The sequence below is a fragment of the Eublepharis macularius genome, chromosome 5 (assembly GCF_028583425.1).
Source record: "Eublepharis macularius isolate TG4126 chromosome 5, MPM_Emac_v1.0, whole genome shotgun sequence".
In the NCBI taxonomy this organism is placed as follows: domain Eukaryota; kingdom Metazoa; phylum Chordata; class Lepidosauria; order Squamata; family Eublepharidae; genus Eublepharis; species Eublepharis macularius.
In genome coordinates, this window is record NC_072794.1 from 47568806 (window position 1) to 47587712 (window position 18907).

Sequence of the window (18907 nt, forward strand, 5' to 3'; positions counted from 1 at the left end):
ATATGACTATTTCAGTACACTCCTAAGCACACTTACATCCTTCTATTCCCATTGAACTCAAATGAGTTTAGAAGGTTATAATTCTGTTTAGGATTGAATTGTTTCTCTTCCATCCTACTGGCAGTCTTTTTTACTATCTAATCTAGATAGAGTCATACACAACAAAGCCCAGCAGTGGGTGGGATAGGCATTCTCATTCCATTATAGGTAAAAACCTGCACCATATATGTATCTTATAGCGAATGGACATTGCATTGGAAGCCTCCCTTTTGGATATACAATGTATCAAGCATGAGCATTCAGAAGAACATCCATCAGTATCTACATATCAGCTAAAATGAATTAATTGGAGTCTTAAATACATCTCTCTTTTGGGAAAATGAGGTTCAATTTGCTACTTTTAACATCTGCTCTGTTTTGGTGTGTGTAGCCAGCTGGCATTTCTGAATGTGGGTGCTTTGCTTCTTAAATACTGGAATTAACTTTTAAAGTCATAATATCCAAACAAAGGCTTTGCATTAAGTTGGAAGTGTTTTTATTTTAATGCCTGTTTTACTCCTTTTGTAAATACTTATACATTTCAGCCAGATAGATGAAAACTACAAAGGATGTTTACAAATTAGATTTCAATTAGTACTTTCATGTATACACAAATCAGCTGAGGTTAGAATTTATATTGAAAGGTGACATTTCTTTTTAAACTTCCTTTTTCAGTCACATAGTAGTGCTTAAAAGATGTACAAAATCTAGTTCTGTTTGCAAAGGTACAATCCAAGCAGATACAGTGTGAACTCGGAAGGAAATACTGCGATTGCGTATGATGAATCTGTTGCTTTGATCCACAGTTCTGGGCGGGCATCAGTTCACATATGGAGTTTCTGCCTTATGGCTTCCCCACTTATACCAGTGGAGGAAGCGGCTCTGAACACGTGTTCCTTTTCTGTGTAAGCTACATTTAGATGAATGAGAGCTATGAAACAGCACAATTGGTCCCTCTGCTGTCTATCCTGAACTATATGGAATATGGTGGTAGGAGAATGGAGAGCTCCTACTACTACCATGTCTCATAGCCTCTTTTTAGCAACACAGCTATACTTTTGATACGTCCCATTTATTTTAATGGGTTTTCACAGATGCCATTTCCAATGGATTGTACTTAGTATTTGATCTGTACCTTACCTTCTCCCAAATGCCTCTATTCCCACAATGCAACAGAAATCGGTTTCTTCCAAAATTGTTTTTGTACATCTTGAATAAAATGCTGTTTAGATAACTTTGGTGCTTGAAAGCTGAAGGCTTGGTTTCACACTGTTTTAATTAAAAAATTAAAAAAAATTAAAATCTAGAGGCAATACTGAAACTTTTGACGTCAATATTATATGAACATTACATACAATATAATGTTAGCCCTTTTCCTTTGGAAAGATAAAGATTAATATGTACAAACAATACAATATTATGGAATAACATCTCATACTTTAAAAAATTAGCTTAGTTTTCCTCCCCTTCTTAATTGACATGAGATGTGTTTATCATGTCAGCTAATGCAATTCTAGCACACTGTAAATTAGACAGTAATGGAAACATGGCAGTGCCCAGTTAACTTGTTTCTACAGTTATATTTTCAATGTAATTGATATTAAAAGGTGTGAACCCAAGTATAAAAGCTTGATATAATTGGCATAAAAATTAAAATGTTATGCTATCCTGTATGCTTTGCGTACAGCATACGTAAAAAAAAATCAGTGAGTGAATTCCTGGATTAGTAAGAATTTCCTACTGATTATATCTAAATACTTCAGTAGTGCTAGGGTTTCATTTAATGATTTTGCAAATGCAAAAAAGTAAATTTATAAAAAAGCATTAATTTCATTCATCGCTCATCTGTTGACATGAGATGTGTTTATCATGTCGGCTATTGCAATTTTAGCACACTGTAATTTAGATCTTAGGTGATCTTTTAATACTTCTGAAAAACTGTTTTCCCAGGCTTTCAGAAACAAAAGATGCCAGGCTTTTGTGCTGACATGTTATTTTACCAACCATAACATTCAATGCTACTGAATGCTTATGTTGCTTTACTAACAGTAATCCACATATTCATCCTATTCCCCAACTTTTGGTGCTTACGTGAATAGCAAAATCCTGTTGAAGAAGTATTTACGGAAGAATACCTAACGGGAGAGGATTATAATTCAGAGACTAAAAAAAACGAGGAGACAGAGTATGGAAGCAGAGGATCAGTAGACCACAGTCAATCTGAAGTTCTGGTAGATGGAGATTTAGGCGAATATGATTTTTATGAATATAAAGAATATGAAGAGAAGCCTACAAATCCCACTAATGAGGAGTTTGGGCCTGGTGTTCCAGCAGAGACTGATATCACAGAAACAAGCGTAAGTTAGCCACATCCAAGGTACTCTCTAAATATGCCGTTTGGTTAGTAGCTGATTATAGGCTGTCTGTGTTTCCTATGTTCTATGACCTAGAGTCACAGAGGCAATAGGAAGCCTTCTGGTGCTTTTCAATGCAATTCGTTTTCTATAGCATGAGTGGAAGATGGGGGAAGGAAGGGACGCATATAATTGTAAAAAAGTAATGTGGGTTCAAAACTGAAATTGTGCAAATGTCAGTGATTTGATATCGAGTCTAATTCGGTATTTGGAAATTGTTTTTGTATACCTTGTAACTTTTGAGATAATGGAAAGGATTTTGCTAAACTTCATTTAGTATTGCCTAACTTGTGACCCAGCAAACCAAATGAAGTTATCAGCCATGTATGGCAGTTCACCAGGGGCTCAATAAACTTCTCATTTTTGCTATCTGCTAGTAAAAATGCTGTTTCAAATTCTACACAAAGCATCACCTATGTGCAGGACTGACTTAAAAGATCAGCATAATATTGACCCTGAGGAAAGTTACTCCTAGATTCACTAAGAACAATGACTATTTAGACTTCCATAGCTGTCTGGATACATTTGTGGGGGTTACATTTGTCAATAGTGACTATATCTCGAAGTATCTAAAATTCCTATACAAGACACAGGTGTTTCAAGGGATTATTTGGGTAAGACCAGTGAGATCAACGAAAACTTAGAACTTTATATATTAACTAGATGTGTCTCAGTATCTTATTTCAGATACTTCTATAGTTTCACTATAGTTGATGTTATTTGACCGAATGCAGGCTATTCCACTATCTATGACTAATTAAGATTAATCAAACCTGTATCTGAAGTTGATTTATTAATCATAGTTAGTCTTAATTATGGTTTTGTGTGATGTCCGAATGGTTTGTTCTCTGTTGACCCCCTCCCAGGAAACAGAGAGAAGGAAATGAAACCAGTATTTGTCGTAGCAAATAAAAATTTAAGTGGTGGTCTGAGAGCTGCATCCTGGTTTCATAAACTAACTATAGTTAAGATAAACTTTTATTTTTGCATTATGCGTGAACTGAGCCATTGAGACGTTATCAATATATAGCATGCATTTAATCCCTGAGAGAAGATACTATCACACATAGGCTTGTTTAAATCTATTCTTTCCATTCACTAAAATAGACATACACAGAGTTGTAGTTGAATTTCAGGAAAGTTCAGCTACAGTTAGTGAGTGATGCACTGAACAATCTGTCTTTTTAAAAAGATTGCAGCAGTGAAAGAGCTTTGTGGCTACATACTTATCACTCCACTCAAAGCTTAGGGATTTGTAACCAGATCAGAAAGGTGAGATTCCTGACTTGTCAGTGTTAGCTTCTAAAAATCGTATGAAAATATAGTACTGCTATGAAAGTGGCTCTTATCCAGCACAGTCATTGGTCTTGGTACAATTATTTCCTGATTTCTGTTCAGCCAGGGGACCAAAGGACCCAGAATGAGCATTTGCTGAGGTACTTCAGAGATCATAAACAAAACAAAGTTTGTTCGGGTCAAGGATGAACCTGGAAAGTTGTCAGGCTCATGCTATCCCTTCCTTCTGCTCCTTCCTTCCTCTCCTAACATGATGTTTCAAGTTTGAAAACAGAAATTTTCGTTTAACTCCAGTTAGTCATTGCCCAAATGTGGGCACCTGAAGATATCTGAGATTAACGTGTTTCCCAGTAGTTTGACTTAAACTATTTCATTTTTCATCTTGTCTCCTGTATTAGTCCTGTGATATTCTGGCCTAGGAGTGTTTAAGCCCACTGTAATAAAAGGCTTGAAACATCCTCAAGTTTATGTAGGATTTGTGGCTACTTGAAGCTGAATTTAGTTGAGGGTGACCCAATAGTTTCAGTGGGCCAAAAGAATCCAACCCCTCATTGATAGTTGGATGTTGTAATATAGTTGCCATCATCTGTCAAACACAGCTTGGGCCAAACTACATGGATATCCATATATATCCATGTATATATATATGGATAGTAATGGAAATGTGCTTTGAAATCCTGTCATTGTAACTGAAAAGGAAGGAGGTTTTCTTTTCCTAAGAATCTTAGGCAATGAGAAAGTGATTTTTTTTCTGTTTGCATGATGTACATCCTTGGTAAATATGTTTTTGTATTGTTCTAAAACAAATAAAACAACAACAACTGCACTTATATACTGCTCTTCTGGACAGATTATTGCCCCACCCAGAGTGGTGAACAAGTTAGTGTTATTATTATCCCCACAACACAGCTGGGGAGCTGGGTCTGAGAGGAGTGGCTTATCCAAGGCCACCTGCTGAACTCATGGCAGTAGTGGGATTCGAACCAGTATAGTGCTGATTTGCAGCCAAACCACTTAACCACTGTGCTACAGCAGCTCTCTCATGTGGTTGATGTGTTTGACAGTGGGCTAAAAAGAAATGTGTGTAGGCTATGAAGCCACTTTCCTTGCTTGTAAAATACTGATTTGTCTCCAGGTGGATGGAAAAGAGATTTTAAACCTGACAGAATTTCTAATGTATGTTGTCTTGGCAGGTGAATGGTCATGGTGCTTATGGAGAAAAAGGACAGAAGGGCGAGCCAGCTGTGATAGAACCTGTGAGTATTTTAGAGACTAGTTGTTGCAGACTTCCATGAGTCAGTTGTCATATGCTTGTCCATCCCTTGAAGATTGCATTGGTAATTGGGGTGTGTCAGTGAACATGAGAGATCAAACTCTGCAGAAAGAACTTTCACATCACCTCATGTTTCCTTAGATAGAGTGTCTCCCGCTGCCCCAACCAGTGGAGTCTATTCACACATTAAGCTGTGGGTCAACAGATGCTAAGAAATCAAACTGGCCATGTATTGGTGAATTACAGATGACTCTTGCTTGGTGATAATTTACCAGGATAGACATGCACCTATGTTGTAATTTGGTTGTCTATAGTTTGTGGAAGATAATTTAAACCTCAGTTGTGTATCCAGATGAAAATCTGTAGTGGCAAATACTTGGTAAAATTTTCATCAGAAAAACTGCAAGATTGCTGGAAGTTGCTAAAGCAGGCTTGTCTCTCACTTTGGGGAAAATGTGATGGTAAAGATTTTTATTCATTATAGATGATGACAGGACTGAAACAGCAGATCAGTCACAAGTCCGACATGAAACATACTGTCAATAATAAGGAGAGACATTTGCACTGAAGTTGTCCCACAAAATGTCTGGCTTTCATAGTTACTGTAAGCCGCAAGCTGTAATATATGCAAAATCCCTTCCTAGCAGTGTGAAGGCTATACAAACATGGACCTCCTAAACTAACAAAATTATGAGCATAAGGGCACCTCTGAAGCAACACAAAGTAATATTGTAACAATAAAGGTGCAGTTATGATTTGATTTCTGCAAGAAAACAATTTGAAACCAAAAGATTGGCCCTGATGAGATTCTTTGGGTTCATTTCCTTCAAGAGGGGGATGTGTGTGATTTATTATATGTGTTTATTGTCGCCCCCCCCCATATCTCAAAATACCTCATGCAAGACACCTAAAAATGGGTTGGACTACACACAGAGGCACATACACCCAGACACACACAGTGCCAAGAGATGTTCAGCTCCATCCCCCCTGCCACCAGTTAGTATTAAGGTTCAAGTGATGACTTTCAGCCTCATGGGTGTTCCCTCCCATCAGGTTTGGGTGCCTCCTCCCCATCCTCATATTGCTCATATTGCTAATCTACTTAAATCTTGTAACCCACACTGATCATACCAAAGCCTCAGTTAAGGTTTCACCAGCCCTGTGGACCTATTTAGATGCCTCACCCTACTAGAACAATGTGAAGAAGATGAATGCTTGCTAGGGCCTGTAGTGATCACATTGCACAAAGAAGGGTGAGTTGAATGGGTGGGCATGGGAAACATTAGCTTTAAATAGCCTTCTCACCTCAACTTTACCGATAGCATGAGCATGGTAAAACATTTCCCTTTCTTTTGGGAGAAGGGGAAAAATATTTCCTGGGCCATTTTGTGTAAGAACTTGATTTCTGATTAGAATAAAGATATAGATGTAGCTTATTTGAGTCCCTTTAATTGTTGCTTTATTGTATCCTATTTTTCCACCAGTTAAGTCATTCAGTCATGCAGCCTGACCTGGTGTAGGCTTACTTGCAAGTAAGTCTATGTGAGACTTTCTGTAAGGCAAATGTGGTTGTACTGCAATTTAGTAAGCCAACTCAACAGGACATTTTGCAAGTATTTCTAGCAGGACATTTCAAGTATCAGGGCCAGGCTTCACAATGATTGTTAGAATATATGTATCTGATGAAGGGAGCTTTGACTCTTGAAAGCTCATACCCTGGAAATTTAGTTGGTCTCTACTATAGCTGTTATAGTAGACATTGCTGGGCCGAATCCACACGGCTCAAGTTGCTGCTATTTTCCCGCCATTTATGTGCTTCTCAGAGGGCTGTTCACGTACTCTCACCTCAATCCTACCATTCTTTTGCATCTGTTGCGCTGCGCCTCAGACGAGTTTGTCATGCTTTCCAACTCTTCTCTTGTGCAGTTCTCACCATGGATGTGAATAAATAGAAGCGGTTCACAAAGAGACCACCCCCTCTTAACCCCCCCCCCCCTTCCTTGTTTCTTGCCTTTCCGGAACACGGTCCCTCTTTGCCAAGCAATTCTTTTCAGTAGGGGCTCCCTCCCTAATTCTTGAATAGCCTTAATTTCTTTCTTTTGGACTATTGTCATATTCTGCGTATAGGCATCATGCTGAGACATTTTTAATCCCAGGCTTTTAATTCACGCATAATTTTTCATTTGCCCCAATGCTGGTATACTATTGGTTAGTCTTTTGTTACTAATGGTGCTGTTTTATTTTGGGGGTTTTTTTTTTAGCTTTTAATAGTTTTATGACTATAGTGATTTTTATTATGTTGTGAATCTCTGTGGTGAAGAGGTGGTTTATAAATAATTTAAATAAATAAATGGTAGAAAAATCCTGACCATCCTTTACACATTGTATTGTAAAACTGTTCCTGGATTGTGCTGTATCTAGTGCGTTTTTTGTTAAAATGGGTGCTGATACTCATATAAAATGTTGCACCGATATAAGGTTGCACTGACCCTCACAGGACTTGGGAGAACCCTGAAAAAGGGTTCGGTACTCAGTACCAGTGAGTGTCATCACAATAAAAGACCAGGCTATATCAGACTGCAGGTGGTAGATTGCATGATTGAATGCTACGCCACATTTAAATGCTTTTCTGCACATAGAAAGCTAGATGAATTGTAGTCTAGCTTTCTGATTGACACCCTTGTTTTCTGTGGGAGATTATAAATTTAATTGGTTGGCGTTCAGTCAAGTAATCTCACTTCCAGTCCAAAGGGATACGTTCCATCAACAGTTTGACTTTGCAATGAGTTGTTTTTCTAGAGAGCTTCCCAGACACAATTATGCAGTGGAAGTGTCTGAAGTTCTTGGTGGTCTTGGGGCTAGTTAAAAGTAGGGATGATTTTCATGAACTCCCGTTTATCATTTTTTCATGACGAGTTATGAAAGACAATAAAAGAGTTTGTCATTCTAGCCAATTAGGGATCATATTCTGAATGTATCACCCACGTGACCAGGAAACTCCCTCTTACTCTAACTCAGCTCCATTTGTCCTCAGTCATATCAGCCCATAGTCAAAATCTTATTGGCTTCATATTTACTGTGTGATCCTAGACTGGCTGGTATCACACTGGAAAAAAAAGAAACTCTAGGAAAGGAGGAAAAAACCAGCAGATTGGCATCAGACTGACCAAGAACAATAATCATTCTGTACATGAAGAATGTTCAGAATAAGAAATATTGTAGACCCCCCCCCAAATAATACTTTTACATATACCTGTGAGCTAGATTGATGTACCTTTATTTGTATCCTACAGTGCAATCCTAAAAAAGAGTAACTCTCTTCTAAGCCCTTTGACTTCAGTGGAGAATGGTATAATTCTGCCTAGGATTGTGCTGCAAGCGAGTTGTCTGAATTGGTGCTTCCATTTAGCGAATAGACATGATTTGAGCAATTGTGACAGCTTGAAAATGGCCATTAATGACGATATCACAGTGTCCATCCCCACTGACTCCACTCTCACTTTGAAGTACCCCCCCACACTTCATATAGCTGGATCCTTGCAAGACCACCAACAGTCTTATGGATGGCAAGTAATCCTATTAAGAGGATTTATGAGGCAGTTCTTACATTAAATACTTTTCCTAACCAGCAGTTATATTAATGTATTACAAGAAGAATTCAGTGAAGTACAAGTCGTGGCCCGTGAAGAGGGGAAATTGTCTTTTTAATAAGATGTGATGAATATCAGACAAGGATGTAGCTGTACAAGCAAGAAGATTATAATTCAGAATGTTATGATCATTACTGTGGTCTGTTCTTGGCTTTTTAAGTGTTTCCCCATGTTTATGTGATTTTATTTCTTCATAGGGGATGCTTATTGAAGGACCCCCAGGACCTCCGGGATCTGCTGTATGTATACAATTTTAAACTTCATGTGCATTTTGAAAAATCATGTTTGGTGGTGTTGGAACACTTGTTTTCATGATGACTTGATAAAAGCTGTTTAGCGTGGCTTCTCGTGGATAATGTGACTACATGATTTTCTAAAAGCAGCAGGTTGGGAATTCTGCAAATTCTCACATAGTTGTGAATTTTTGTTTCTTTTTGAGAAATCAGTAACTGGTTCCCAAATACATGTTTTGCCAGTCCACAGTCTGGATAGCAATCTATACTATTAGAGAGCAATCTAAACTAGATAGCAATCTGAACTGCTATTGTGTAAAGTTATTCAGCATAACCAATTGATATTCTCTTTATCCCTAGGGTCTTATGGGTCCTCCTGGTACGCAAGGTCCCATGGGTCCTGCTGGTGACCCTGGTGATAGGGTAAGTCTGTGTATGGGTGGCAGGAGAATATGGGAAGGCAAAATGTGCCTAATTGGGTGGTTAGACATATAACAGCTGTGGTTTATAAAACCAACAGAGCTTATATAACACCCTGATGGGGGAAAATGGAATCCGGCAGCAGATTCAAGGTTGGATTTATCTATCACACATTTTTCCATCTCTCACATTTTTATCTCACTCTGAGGAGCTCTGAGTGGCTTTTTCCTTCTTCTTATTTTATTGTCACAACAGTCCTGTGAGGAATGCTAGGCTAAGAAAGGAAGTAATCGGCCCAAGATCACCCAGTGAGCTTTATAGAGAAGTGGGTCTCTGAGTCAAGATCTTCCAAATCCTAGAGTGACACACTGAAAATAACACCATAGTGGCTCATGTATTTGGCTTTCTTATATGATCTCTTTTATATCAAAGCAGCAGAAATATGGCCTGATCTGAAAAGGATTCATTAAAGGCCTATATTTGATATTGCCTCCGTATTGATAGCATTAGGTTTTCCCTATCTCCATGCACCCAAGGCCTTGACTCCTAATAGTATACTGCACTGCAGCTTTCAAATTGGAAATTAGGCCCTTGCGAGATAATATCATTTTGAGGACTCCTCCAAGGGTGCACTGGTTGCCATCTTGCTGTTGTTACACACACATGCATATAATGTGTATTTAAGTCGTCATATCTGGGGGACCCTGTACTCATTGTCCTCTAAGGACCTGTGTGCCCCTGTCCCAACTGACAAAAAACTCAGTCCTGCCCCAACCAGTGCACTGGCAGCAGAACTAGCAGTGCTGATTAACCCGGAAGGCAGCAGAAAAAGAAGAACAGCAAAAGGTGTGGTTCTTCTCAAGTGCCCTGGATGTCATCCCTGGAGAAAGAAGTTATGGGGGCATGGTTAAATGGACATTGGTGGCCATATATGGGGGACAGACCCAATTATGCCACTGTGCTATTAATGGCCAGACACAGACAGGAGGATGAGGAAAGCAGCCTGGCTTAAACCCTTTCACTCCACACTGAGACCCTCACAGTCAGTACTAAATGACACTAGAGCCTGAAAGCATAATTTAGAAACGATCTTAAATTAATTTGTCCAACACTGCTGTGATTTAACGCTTCTGTGTCTTGTCACAACATCTTTTTAATGCATTTGTAATTTAGTGTAATTAAAGAGATTTAATTGTAGTCACAGTGAGCACATTTTGTACTGCAAGTGATGTAGCATTTACGAGTGACAGTTTACTGAGCCCAGCATGCTGTTGGCGATATTCGTGTCTGAAAGCCCGAACAATACTACAGTTTAAATTGACATTATTGCTGAAATTCTGTACAATAATGCAGCTCTCTCACACGCCACTCTGCATGTGGATGTTGTTGTTAGTACTTTTGTATGTTAATTCTAAATGTTTCCTTATCACCTGATGTGGCAGTGAAAAGAGAGATAGGAAATTGCATACCTCTCTACTTCCTGTTGCTGGCAGTCAGAGCTCTATACAATCTGTGATTCTCAATGGCGGTAATTCTATTGCCTTTCTTAATTCTACAGTCACTCCATTGACTACCCATCACTTACTGTGCTCAACTCAAGGTCATCATGATGACTAGTACATTCAAGGCGCTTCATGACCGTGGCCCCTTGTATCTGTGCAACTACCTCTCCTCCTGTGTTCAACCACATCAGCTTCACTCATCTGAATAGAGCCTTCTTTAGATACCTCCCCACAGCTGGGCTAAATCAACAGTGGCTGTACATGTGCTTTCTCTGTGGTCGCCCCCACCTTATGGAATGGGCTGCCTGAGGAGGTCAGGAAAGCTCCCAGTATGCTGGCTTTCCACCAACTATGCAAAACTGAATTATTCAGGAGGGCTTTCTACTCAAGTTATAGGGCTGTGCCATAAAAAACAACTTAAAGAGACATCTTGGTAAGGGACAGGGACTGTATATTAGGCTATTACTAGGTACTATCTGCTGATGTAGATATACTCCTATTGGGCAGTTCAACATTGCTAAATTTGTCATGGTAATCACTTATGCTTTAATTCTGAAAGATTTCATTATATGTTTTGGCTTTGTGCTAGTTTTCACAATTGTGGCTACTATGCCCTATTGTATTCTTTTTCTCATTGAATGTCCCAACTGCTGATCATATTGTATTTTTGCTGCAGTGTCCTAGTTATCAATTTTATTGTATTCAGGTGAAGTATGTAAGCCACCTTAGATCACAATGAAATGAAAAAAATACTTTAAACAACAACAATAAGTTATCAGTAAATTTAAGCCCAAACTACATATTATATGCAAATACATATAACATTGCCCTGACCTGGATAGCCCAAGTGAGCCTGATCTTGTCAGTTCTCAGAAGCTAAGCAGGGTTGGCCTTGGTTAGTAATTGGATGGGAGACCTCTAACAAAGACCAAAGCTGCAGAGGCAGGCAATGGCAAACCACCTCTGTTAGTCTCTTGCCATGAAAATCCCACTAGGGTCACCATAATTTAGCTATGACTTGGTGGTGCTCTCCACCACACATGTAACAGTGGTTTGATGGATTGCTTAGGTAGGGAAGTTGTGGAGCTGATTGGAAGCACCAAGGTGGCAGAAATAAGGGGCACAACCATTCCCCTGCTTTCTGTTTCCTAACTCCAGATTTCTACCCATCAGTGCTCCCCTGAGTGTATTTTCCCAGCAAAAAATGTCAATCATTTAACTTTCTGCATCTCTTTCATGTCTTCTAGGGTCCACCAGGACGTCCTGGTCTTCCAGGTGCTGACGGCTTAGCAGGACCCCCAGGTACCATGCTAATGTTGCCAGTAAGTGTTTCTTTGCCTTTCCATTCCATCCTTTCCAGAAACAAATGGGAATTTCTGGGTTGAAAGATTAACAACTAATACTCTTTTAAATAGCTCATCTTAACTCTAGACTGTTAAACAAAGAGTAAAAATTAATGAGTCAGGTCAAAGTGCTTTGACCTAGCAAAGTGGAGAATTCTTGGAACCATGCCTGAAACCATCACTGTATTTAAACCATAAAATAAAATCTAATTTTTATCATTGTTCTTAAAACTGTTGTAGAATGTTTTGATGGCATTGTCTTAGACTGGGGATATTTTAGGATTAAAAATATCTATTTTAATGGAAAATGAAGGTCCTCTGCGTTTGGATCTTGATGGTTCCATTATCTGTGCAGTCTTACCTGCTTGTAGAAAGCAGTAGGTATATGACACAAAATTGGGACAGGAGGGGGGAAAGGAAGAAGCATTGTAAAGGCTCTGCTGATGTTTGGAGTGGTTGTCAGGAAAGCAGCAGCACGATAAAATAAACAGTCAAGTGAAAGATAAAAAATCCAAATCCCTTTTGCATTAGAATCAGCAGTATTTGTCAGCTCAAAGCGAATACAATGGAAGACTCGAGAGCAAGTTGGTGGAAATGATAGCTCTGTATCGGCACATATTCTAAGCCGTATTTGACCTTCGCTGCTGGCACCAGTCTCCAAACCTGTTCCCTATGTCTTTACACCAGCCACATGTGACTGTAGGGGTTTGATACTAAGGAGGGTTTCAATAATAGCAGGATTGATGCCACTTCAGATGAATCACGTTTAGGATTGCCACTTACTGGTTAGTATCTTACTGACAGGTCACACCATATTCTGTCAGATAGTTTGAATCAGAAAAGCCAATCTGTTTTCAAGTTAGCCTCTGGATTTAGATGAAAGAGAACAATGAAGTTTCAGGTTGAGGTTTTAGTTAAAGCATACGTAGATCAATATGGTAAAAACAACAGAAATGTGGGGGGAGGATAACCCACTGAGCAAGTAAGTAGGAAGGGACAGTTTCTTTTGTTTTGAGATAAGCCCTGTTTCAAAGGAATCTGAAATGACTGGCCGTTTTCAGTTTTTCAACATTTCTGAAGAGTTTTCAGCAGGTCTGTGCCTTGACTTCAGAGATATGTTATAGATTAATCTTTTTGAGAGCGTAAGCAGGTCCCAATAGCCTTACTTAAAAAAAAAATTCTTAGAAAAATAATTGATTTTGAAAAGTATCAGGTGTATCTTCTTTCATTTATCCTTCTGTTCAGATCTGTGCATTGTGAGACGGAAAAAAAAAACCTTTTCTCCCCTAAGGAAGCTGGTTTCTTAAGTTATTTTGGATAATGGGTGGCTATTTTTAGTGTCTTCAGTTTTTTTAAAAAAAAAATCTTTTTGTGCAGTTCCGTTTTAGTGGAGGTGGTGAGAAGGGCCCACCAATCTCAGCTCAAGAGGCTCAAGCACAAGCTATTCTTCAGCAAGCCAGGGTAAGAATTGAATGCATGGAGGTGAGACCATTGGCTAACAGGCACGTTAAGTGAAAAGCTTCCTCCTTTGACCCTGTGATCTTCCACTCAGGTGGTTCCCAAGTTCAAACTGAACATTCTGGCTTTCCCACACATACACACACATCGTTGTCCACAACCAACTAGTAAGAGCAGGGGTGGTTCAGTGAATGGCTTTGGACTAAGAAAGTGTGGGTTCAAAGATCCCCTTAGCCGTAATAAGCTTGGGCAAGTTTTAGGTAGGTAACCATGTTGGTCTGCAGTAGAACAGCAAGATTTGAGTCAGATTTTCAGAGTGTAGGCTATTGATAGTCAGAGCACCCTTCTTCAGATACCCTGAAAATCTTGCTATTCTCTAATGTGCCACTGGACTCAAAGCCTGGGCAAGTTAGTATGTTTCATTCTAACTTACCTCACAAGGTTGCTGTGAGAATAGGATAGGGAAACCACATTCATTTTCCTTCTTGGAGAAGGGACTGTATGGGGGAAAAATATGAAAATGTCTGGAATGTCCCCCACCCCCTGCAAAATATTCTCAGAAATTCCTAGGATTGTCTTCAAGTTAGTGGGTTTAGGTTTTTTCTAAGAGTAGTCTTCTTTTATGTATATCAATTCTCAGACCCCATCCTTATCTCTTAACAAGTTGCTGAATATCACCAGCAACATATTACAGCTACATCAGTTATTTTTTGCATGACACTTAACTATAAGCAACTACGTAGCTCTGTAAATCTTACCATCTTTGATAGGTGCTGTCAGCAGTTAAACATGTGTTTACGTTAAATTCTTATTTCTTTTTCAAATCTCAGATTGCCATGAGAGGGCCACCAGGTCCTATGGGACTCACTGGAAGACCAGGTCCTGTGGTATGTTTTGCTAAGAAACAAACAGTCGGTGCACAAAGTATTCACTTTGGTGTGGTATTCTGCTTGCAGTATCATTTTTTTTCCTAGCAAGGAGTTTTGCAGGAACAGTGAAACTAGGGTATCTCTCCTTGTGTTTATGGAGAATATGTAGGGCTATAATTGAAGCATAGTTTCCTATACATAAAGCTTCATATAGTTCAATGGAAGAAGTATGTTTAGGAGGAAAAAGGTGGCTTGATCTGGGGCAAGTACAGACAGATACAAAACTTGGGAAGTGGGCCAGAGTTATCCACCACTGTTCCCTTTTCCATTGTCTCCATAAATGAGGTCTTAGTGATGACAAATAAATGTACAGGGTGGAACCATACCAATCAGCTCCCCAGCCTCTAACTAGACTTTATGGTTATAGATCCAGAGGAGTTAGCCGTGTTATTCAGTAGTAGCAAAAGAGTAAAGAGCCCAGTAGCACCTTTAAGACTAACCAACTTTACTGTAGCTTAAGCTTTCGAGAACCACAGTTCTCTTCGTCAGATGCATGTTCTCAAAAGCTTATGCTACAGTAAAGTTGGTTAGTCTTAAAGGTGCTACTGGACTCTTTACTCTTTTGTAACTAGACTTTATGTTGCTATGTAAGGAGACTGTTGCTGTCTCATCTAAGAGCTCTTTAGAATTGGCACAATAGAACCCATGGCTGCTGCTGTACCAATACCAGAGGATTCAGAATTTGCTATGAGTGCAGGCTATATCTTTTGTAGTGCTAGGATTTTTACCTATGATCATATGATTTGCTTCATCATCACCCCATGATCAGAAGTGCTCAATTATGTTTGTTGTGTGAAACTTAACAAAGACACGCGCCCCCCCAATCGCCTTAACTCTGAACAGGGGAAGAGGGCACACATCTCCATTGCTGAGGTATCCAAGTCAACAGTCTTGCCTTCTTGTCTTACTGCTGGCCAGTGCTATATCACAAAATTTTCACCCCTTATCCATCTTCAGTTGCTCATAGTGATGTATGATTAGCTGAAGAAAAATGTGAATGGACCACTGAGAATATCTAAATGTGCTTCCTTATCCATATTCTAGAGTCACTCAACCACATGTAACTAGATAAGAGTGAGGCAATATTTACCCAACTGCCCTGGCGATGAGGACTTAATGCCTCTCCCCCCGACACTTGTTCCTTTTAAAAATATATTCACCCTTTGTCAAATGGTTGTAAAAAAAATCACTGAAAGGAAGGTGCTTTTTCAGAGGATGAGATGCTTCATGAAAAATGCCTCTGGTGTTGCTTCAGTCAACAAATAACAACAACAGTGTGCTCTTCTAGACAGATTAGTGCCCCACTCAGAGTGGTGAACAAAGTCAGTGTTAACGTTATCCCCACACTACGGCTGGGGAGCTGGGGCTGAGAAGAGTGGCTTACCCAAGGCCAGCTGCTGATCTCATAGCAGTAATGGGTTTCGATCCAACGCTGATTCGCAGCCCCACCACTTAGCCACTATGCCACAGCAGCCCAAGTAATGACCATAATTATTATTTCTTTCTTTATGCTTATGAATGCTTTATCCTAATTCTAGCAACAGACATAACAAGATCCATTTAAATATTTTAAGAATATTTATTTGCAACAAGGAGCACCCATGTACACCTTTTGATTCTCAAGTTGAACATATTTCAGGGTGTGTTGATATAATGTGTGTGCCTATTTGGTTGCCTTTATAGATGGGCTGTTATTATGATTTACACCATGTTAAACTATATGTTTAACACCATGTTAAATTATACGTTTAACATATAGGGTTGTAATCTCCTGCCATTTGTTGTTTATGCCAAAACTCCTACTGACCTCAGTAGACAAACTGCACCCTAGAACTTCCCTCCTCCCTGAGAAATGTAAGGAAATCCAGGACTATTTAAAGCCTGTTTAATTTATCTGTGAGGTCTAAAATAGCTACTTATTTTAGACAGTGTTTGTGAATAAAATTCCTGTCACATGTTAAATAAAATCCCTACCTGTTAACACTGAGAATATATAATGCAGTTTCTTGTTTACAGATGGCACATTTTTTTGTACTTGTGCAGGTGCAAAAAATAAAATTTATGCAAATAGGAACATGATCAATACAAATTGGAACATGATCAAAAGGTTTGCATTAAATCATTGGTTGTTATGTATTGATAGTTTACTGTCTGCAAGTTGAGGCGCAGGCAATTTTAGGACAGGTTTACAATCCTTAGGTTTAGTCTCAATGCGGATACTGCCCTGGAGTGAATCCCTTCATATTATCTGAAATGTGAATGGCTCCCGTTTACTCTTATAGGGAAAGTAGAAATGAGTTGAAATTCATGGATGAACAAATTTGTTGCAGTGCCGGCCCCCCCAACAACAAAGAACTCATGTCTTCTTTGCACCATTTTACTCAGCTTCACTCCAGTTTGCTTCCTCCTTTAGTTGCTGCTTTGGTGTCAGTTTTCTAGAAAAGAAGGTTCAGCTGCTTGTGTCTGTGTGGTATAGCCTATTGGAGATAATATATCCAACAGAGCTTTTTTTTCAGTGGAACGCAGTGGAATGGAGTTCCAGCACCTCTTGTGTCGGGTGGCCCTGCCCCCCCCCCCGATCTCCAGACAGAGATCAGTTCCCCTGGAGGAAATGGCCATTTTGTAAGGGGGCCTGTGTGTTTCTCCCTCATTTCTGTCTTGAGAGTTCCACCACCTCTTTTCCCAGAAAAAAAGCCCTGAATGTGGTGATGACATGATGCCACATAATACCATGTAGTGAAATCTTAGTGAAAGCAGTATCTCCTCATCTCCCTCTGCATGAGAGAACATGTTTGCCCCAGTTTTGTAGGCCTCTTGAATTACACCCAGAACAACAGAGTGTATTGCTCAGGAAGTTAAAATGTCCACAAAACCCCCATTTCAACACAACCCTATGAGAAAAAGAATGCACAGAGCAAAATTTCAATTAGTGTGATGGATGGAAGGGGGGAAGGTGAAGAGTGGACCTGTATATTACAGAGATCTCAGTAAAGTTACTCTCTCCCTTCCCTATCCCATCTGTTATACCAATGGGAAATTTGCTCTTTGTTCATATTTATTTGTTGAAGGGTAGTGATGTGAATGGATGGTTTAAAAAAAAAACACAGAAATTGAGTACCTAGCTTGGATGACATATGGAAGAACAATTGCAGAGTTCTACAGTACAGACTTACAGGATGTACATTTGACATTTGCCAATCTTTTAACTGTACTCGAGTTATGACAAAAGGAGCATTCCAGCTCTGCAGTTGCTAAATCACCTGAGTAATTTTCTCCTAATAATGGTTTCCTCTTTTACAAAACTGATATTGTGCTGACAGAGGTAATCAAATGATTCACTTAAATGCTGCTGTTAAGCAGTCACTATCTTTTAAAAAGCTCTCTGGGTATATTTACAATAATATAAAATGATAGTTAGTACATCCAAGATTACAGGCTTTGCATAAAGCCGGTAGTTTTCCAAAGAGCCTCAGTAATTATGCTGTTAAAAAAAAAAGAACACATATTCAGCAAGGGTCAAGAAGAAGTATAGCATTCCAACTGAAAGAATATATTTAGTTCTTAACGCAGTACACAGTGTTTTGAATGGCAAGACAAGATTGGCCAGCATTGGTTCCCTACTGTAATCGCTGGAAACCTTTGCATCCTGGAGCAAGGTCTGCAGATACACAATGCAGCACTCTTGCTGACACTCAGCTAAGTAATTGTCTGGTGGGTGCCTGGATGGGAAATCTCATTGGAAACCCACGTTAGTGACTGAATTCCATGACTGATGAAAAACGCAATATAAGTAATGTTTTTTTAAAAGTGAAAGGGGACCATTAATTCCTTGCTTCCCATAGTGAATGCCGGTATAAGCTTTGCAGCAAGGCATAATGCAGAGAAATGGAAGTAACCATTTGAGGTGTATAATAATGGAAAGGTTCTACCAAAATTTCTGCTTTTGTCTAGCACGGAGTTAAAGAGTGCATTGCCTGCTGCAAGTTTATAGGGGATTGAATCACTCACTAGATGAAGTGAATGTCAGAGACTTGGCAAATTCAAATCCCTTGTTAGCAATTTGTTGCCATGCAGACCCTTGCAGAAATAATTGTGATAATGATTTTTTTTTGCAAGTATCTGCTGAATTTTTTGTTTGTAGGGGCCCTGGCTCAGTAGTAGAGCACCTGCTTTGCATAGAGGAACTCTAGGTTCAGTACTTGCATCTCCAGTTAAAAGACCAGGCAGCAGTAGTATGAAGAACTTCTGCCTCAGACTCTAGAGAGCCACTTTTCAAGATACTCCCCCTGCTTTGCAATTCTGCTCAAGCAGCAAAAACAAGGCATTCCTCAATGTTCTTGTGGACCACAC

General features: G+C 39.4%; 1 protein-coding gene across 1 annotated transcript in view; it reads left to right on the forward strand.

The window, feature by feature from the left end:
• Positions 1-18907, forward strand: part of COL11A1 (collagen type XI alpha 1 chain) — a 368205-nt gene that overhangs the window by 161850 nt on the left and 187448 nt on the right. Inside the window, exons 8-14 of the mRNA XM_054980352.1 lie at positions 2139-2396; positions 4943-5005; positions 8870-8911; positions 9266-9328; positions 12075-12149; positions 13548-13631; positions 14459-14515. Coding sequence (XP_054836327.1) covers positions 2139-2396; positions 4943-5005; positions 8870-8911; positions 9266-9328; positions 12075-12149; positions 13548-13631; positions 14459-14515 — 642 coding nt within the window. The remainder of the gene's footprint in view (positions 1-2138; positions 2397-4942; positions 5006-8869; positions 8912-9265; positions 9329-12074; positions 12150-13547; positions 13632-14458; positions 14516-18907) is intronic.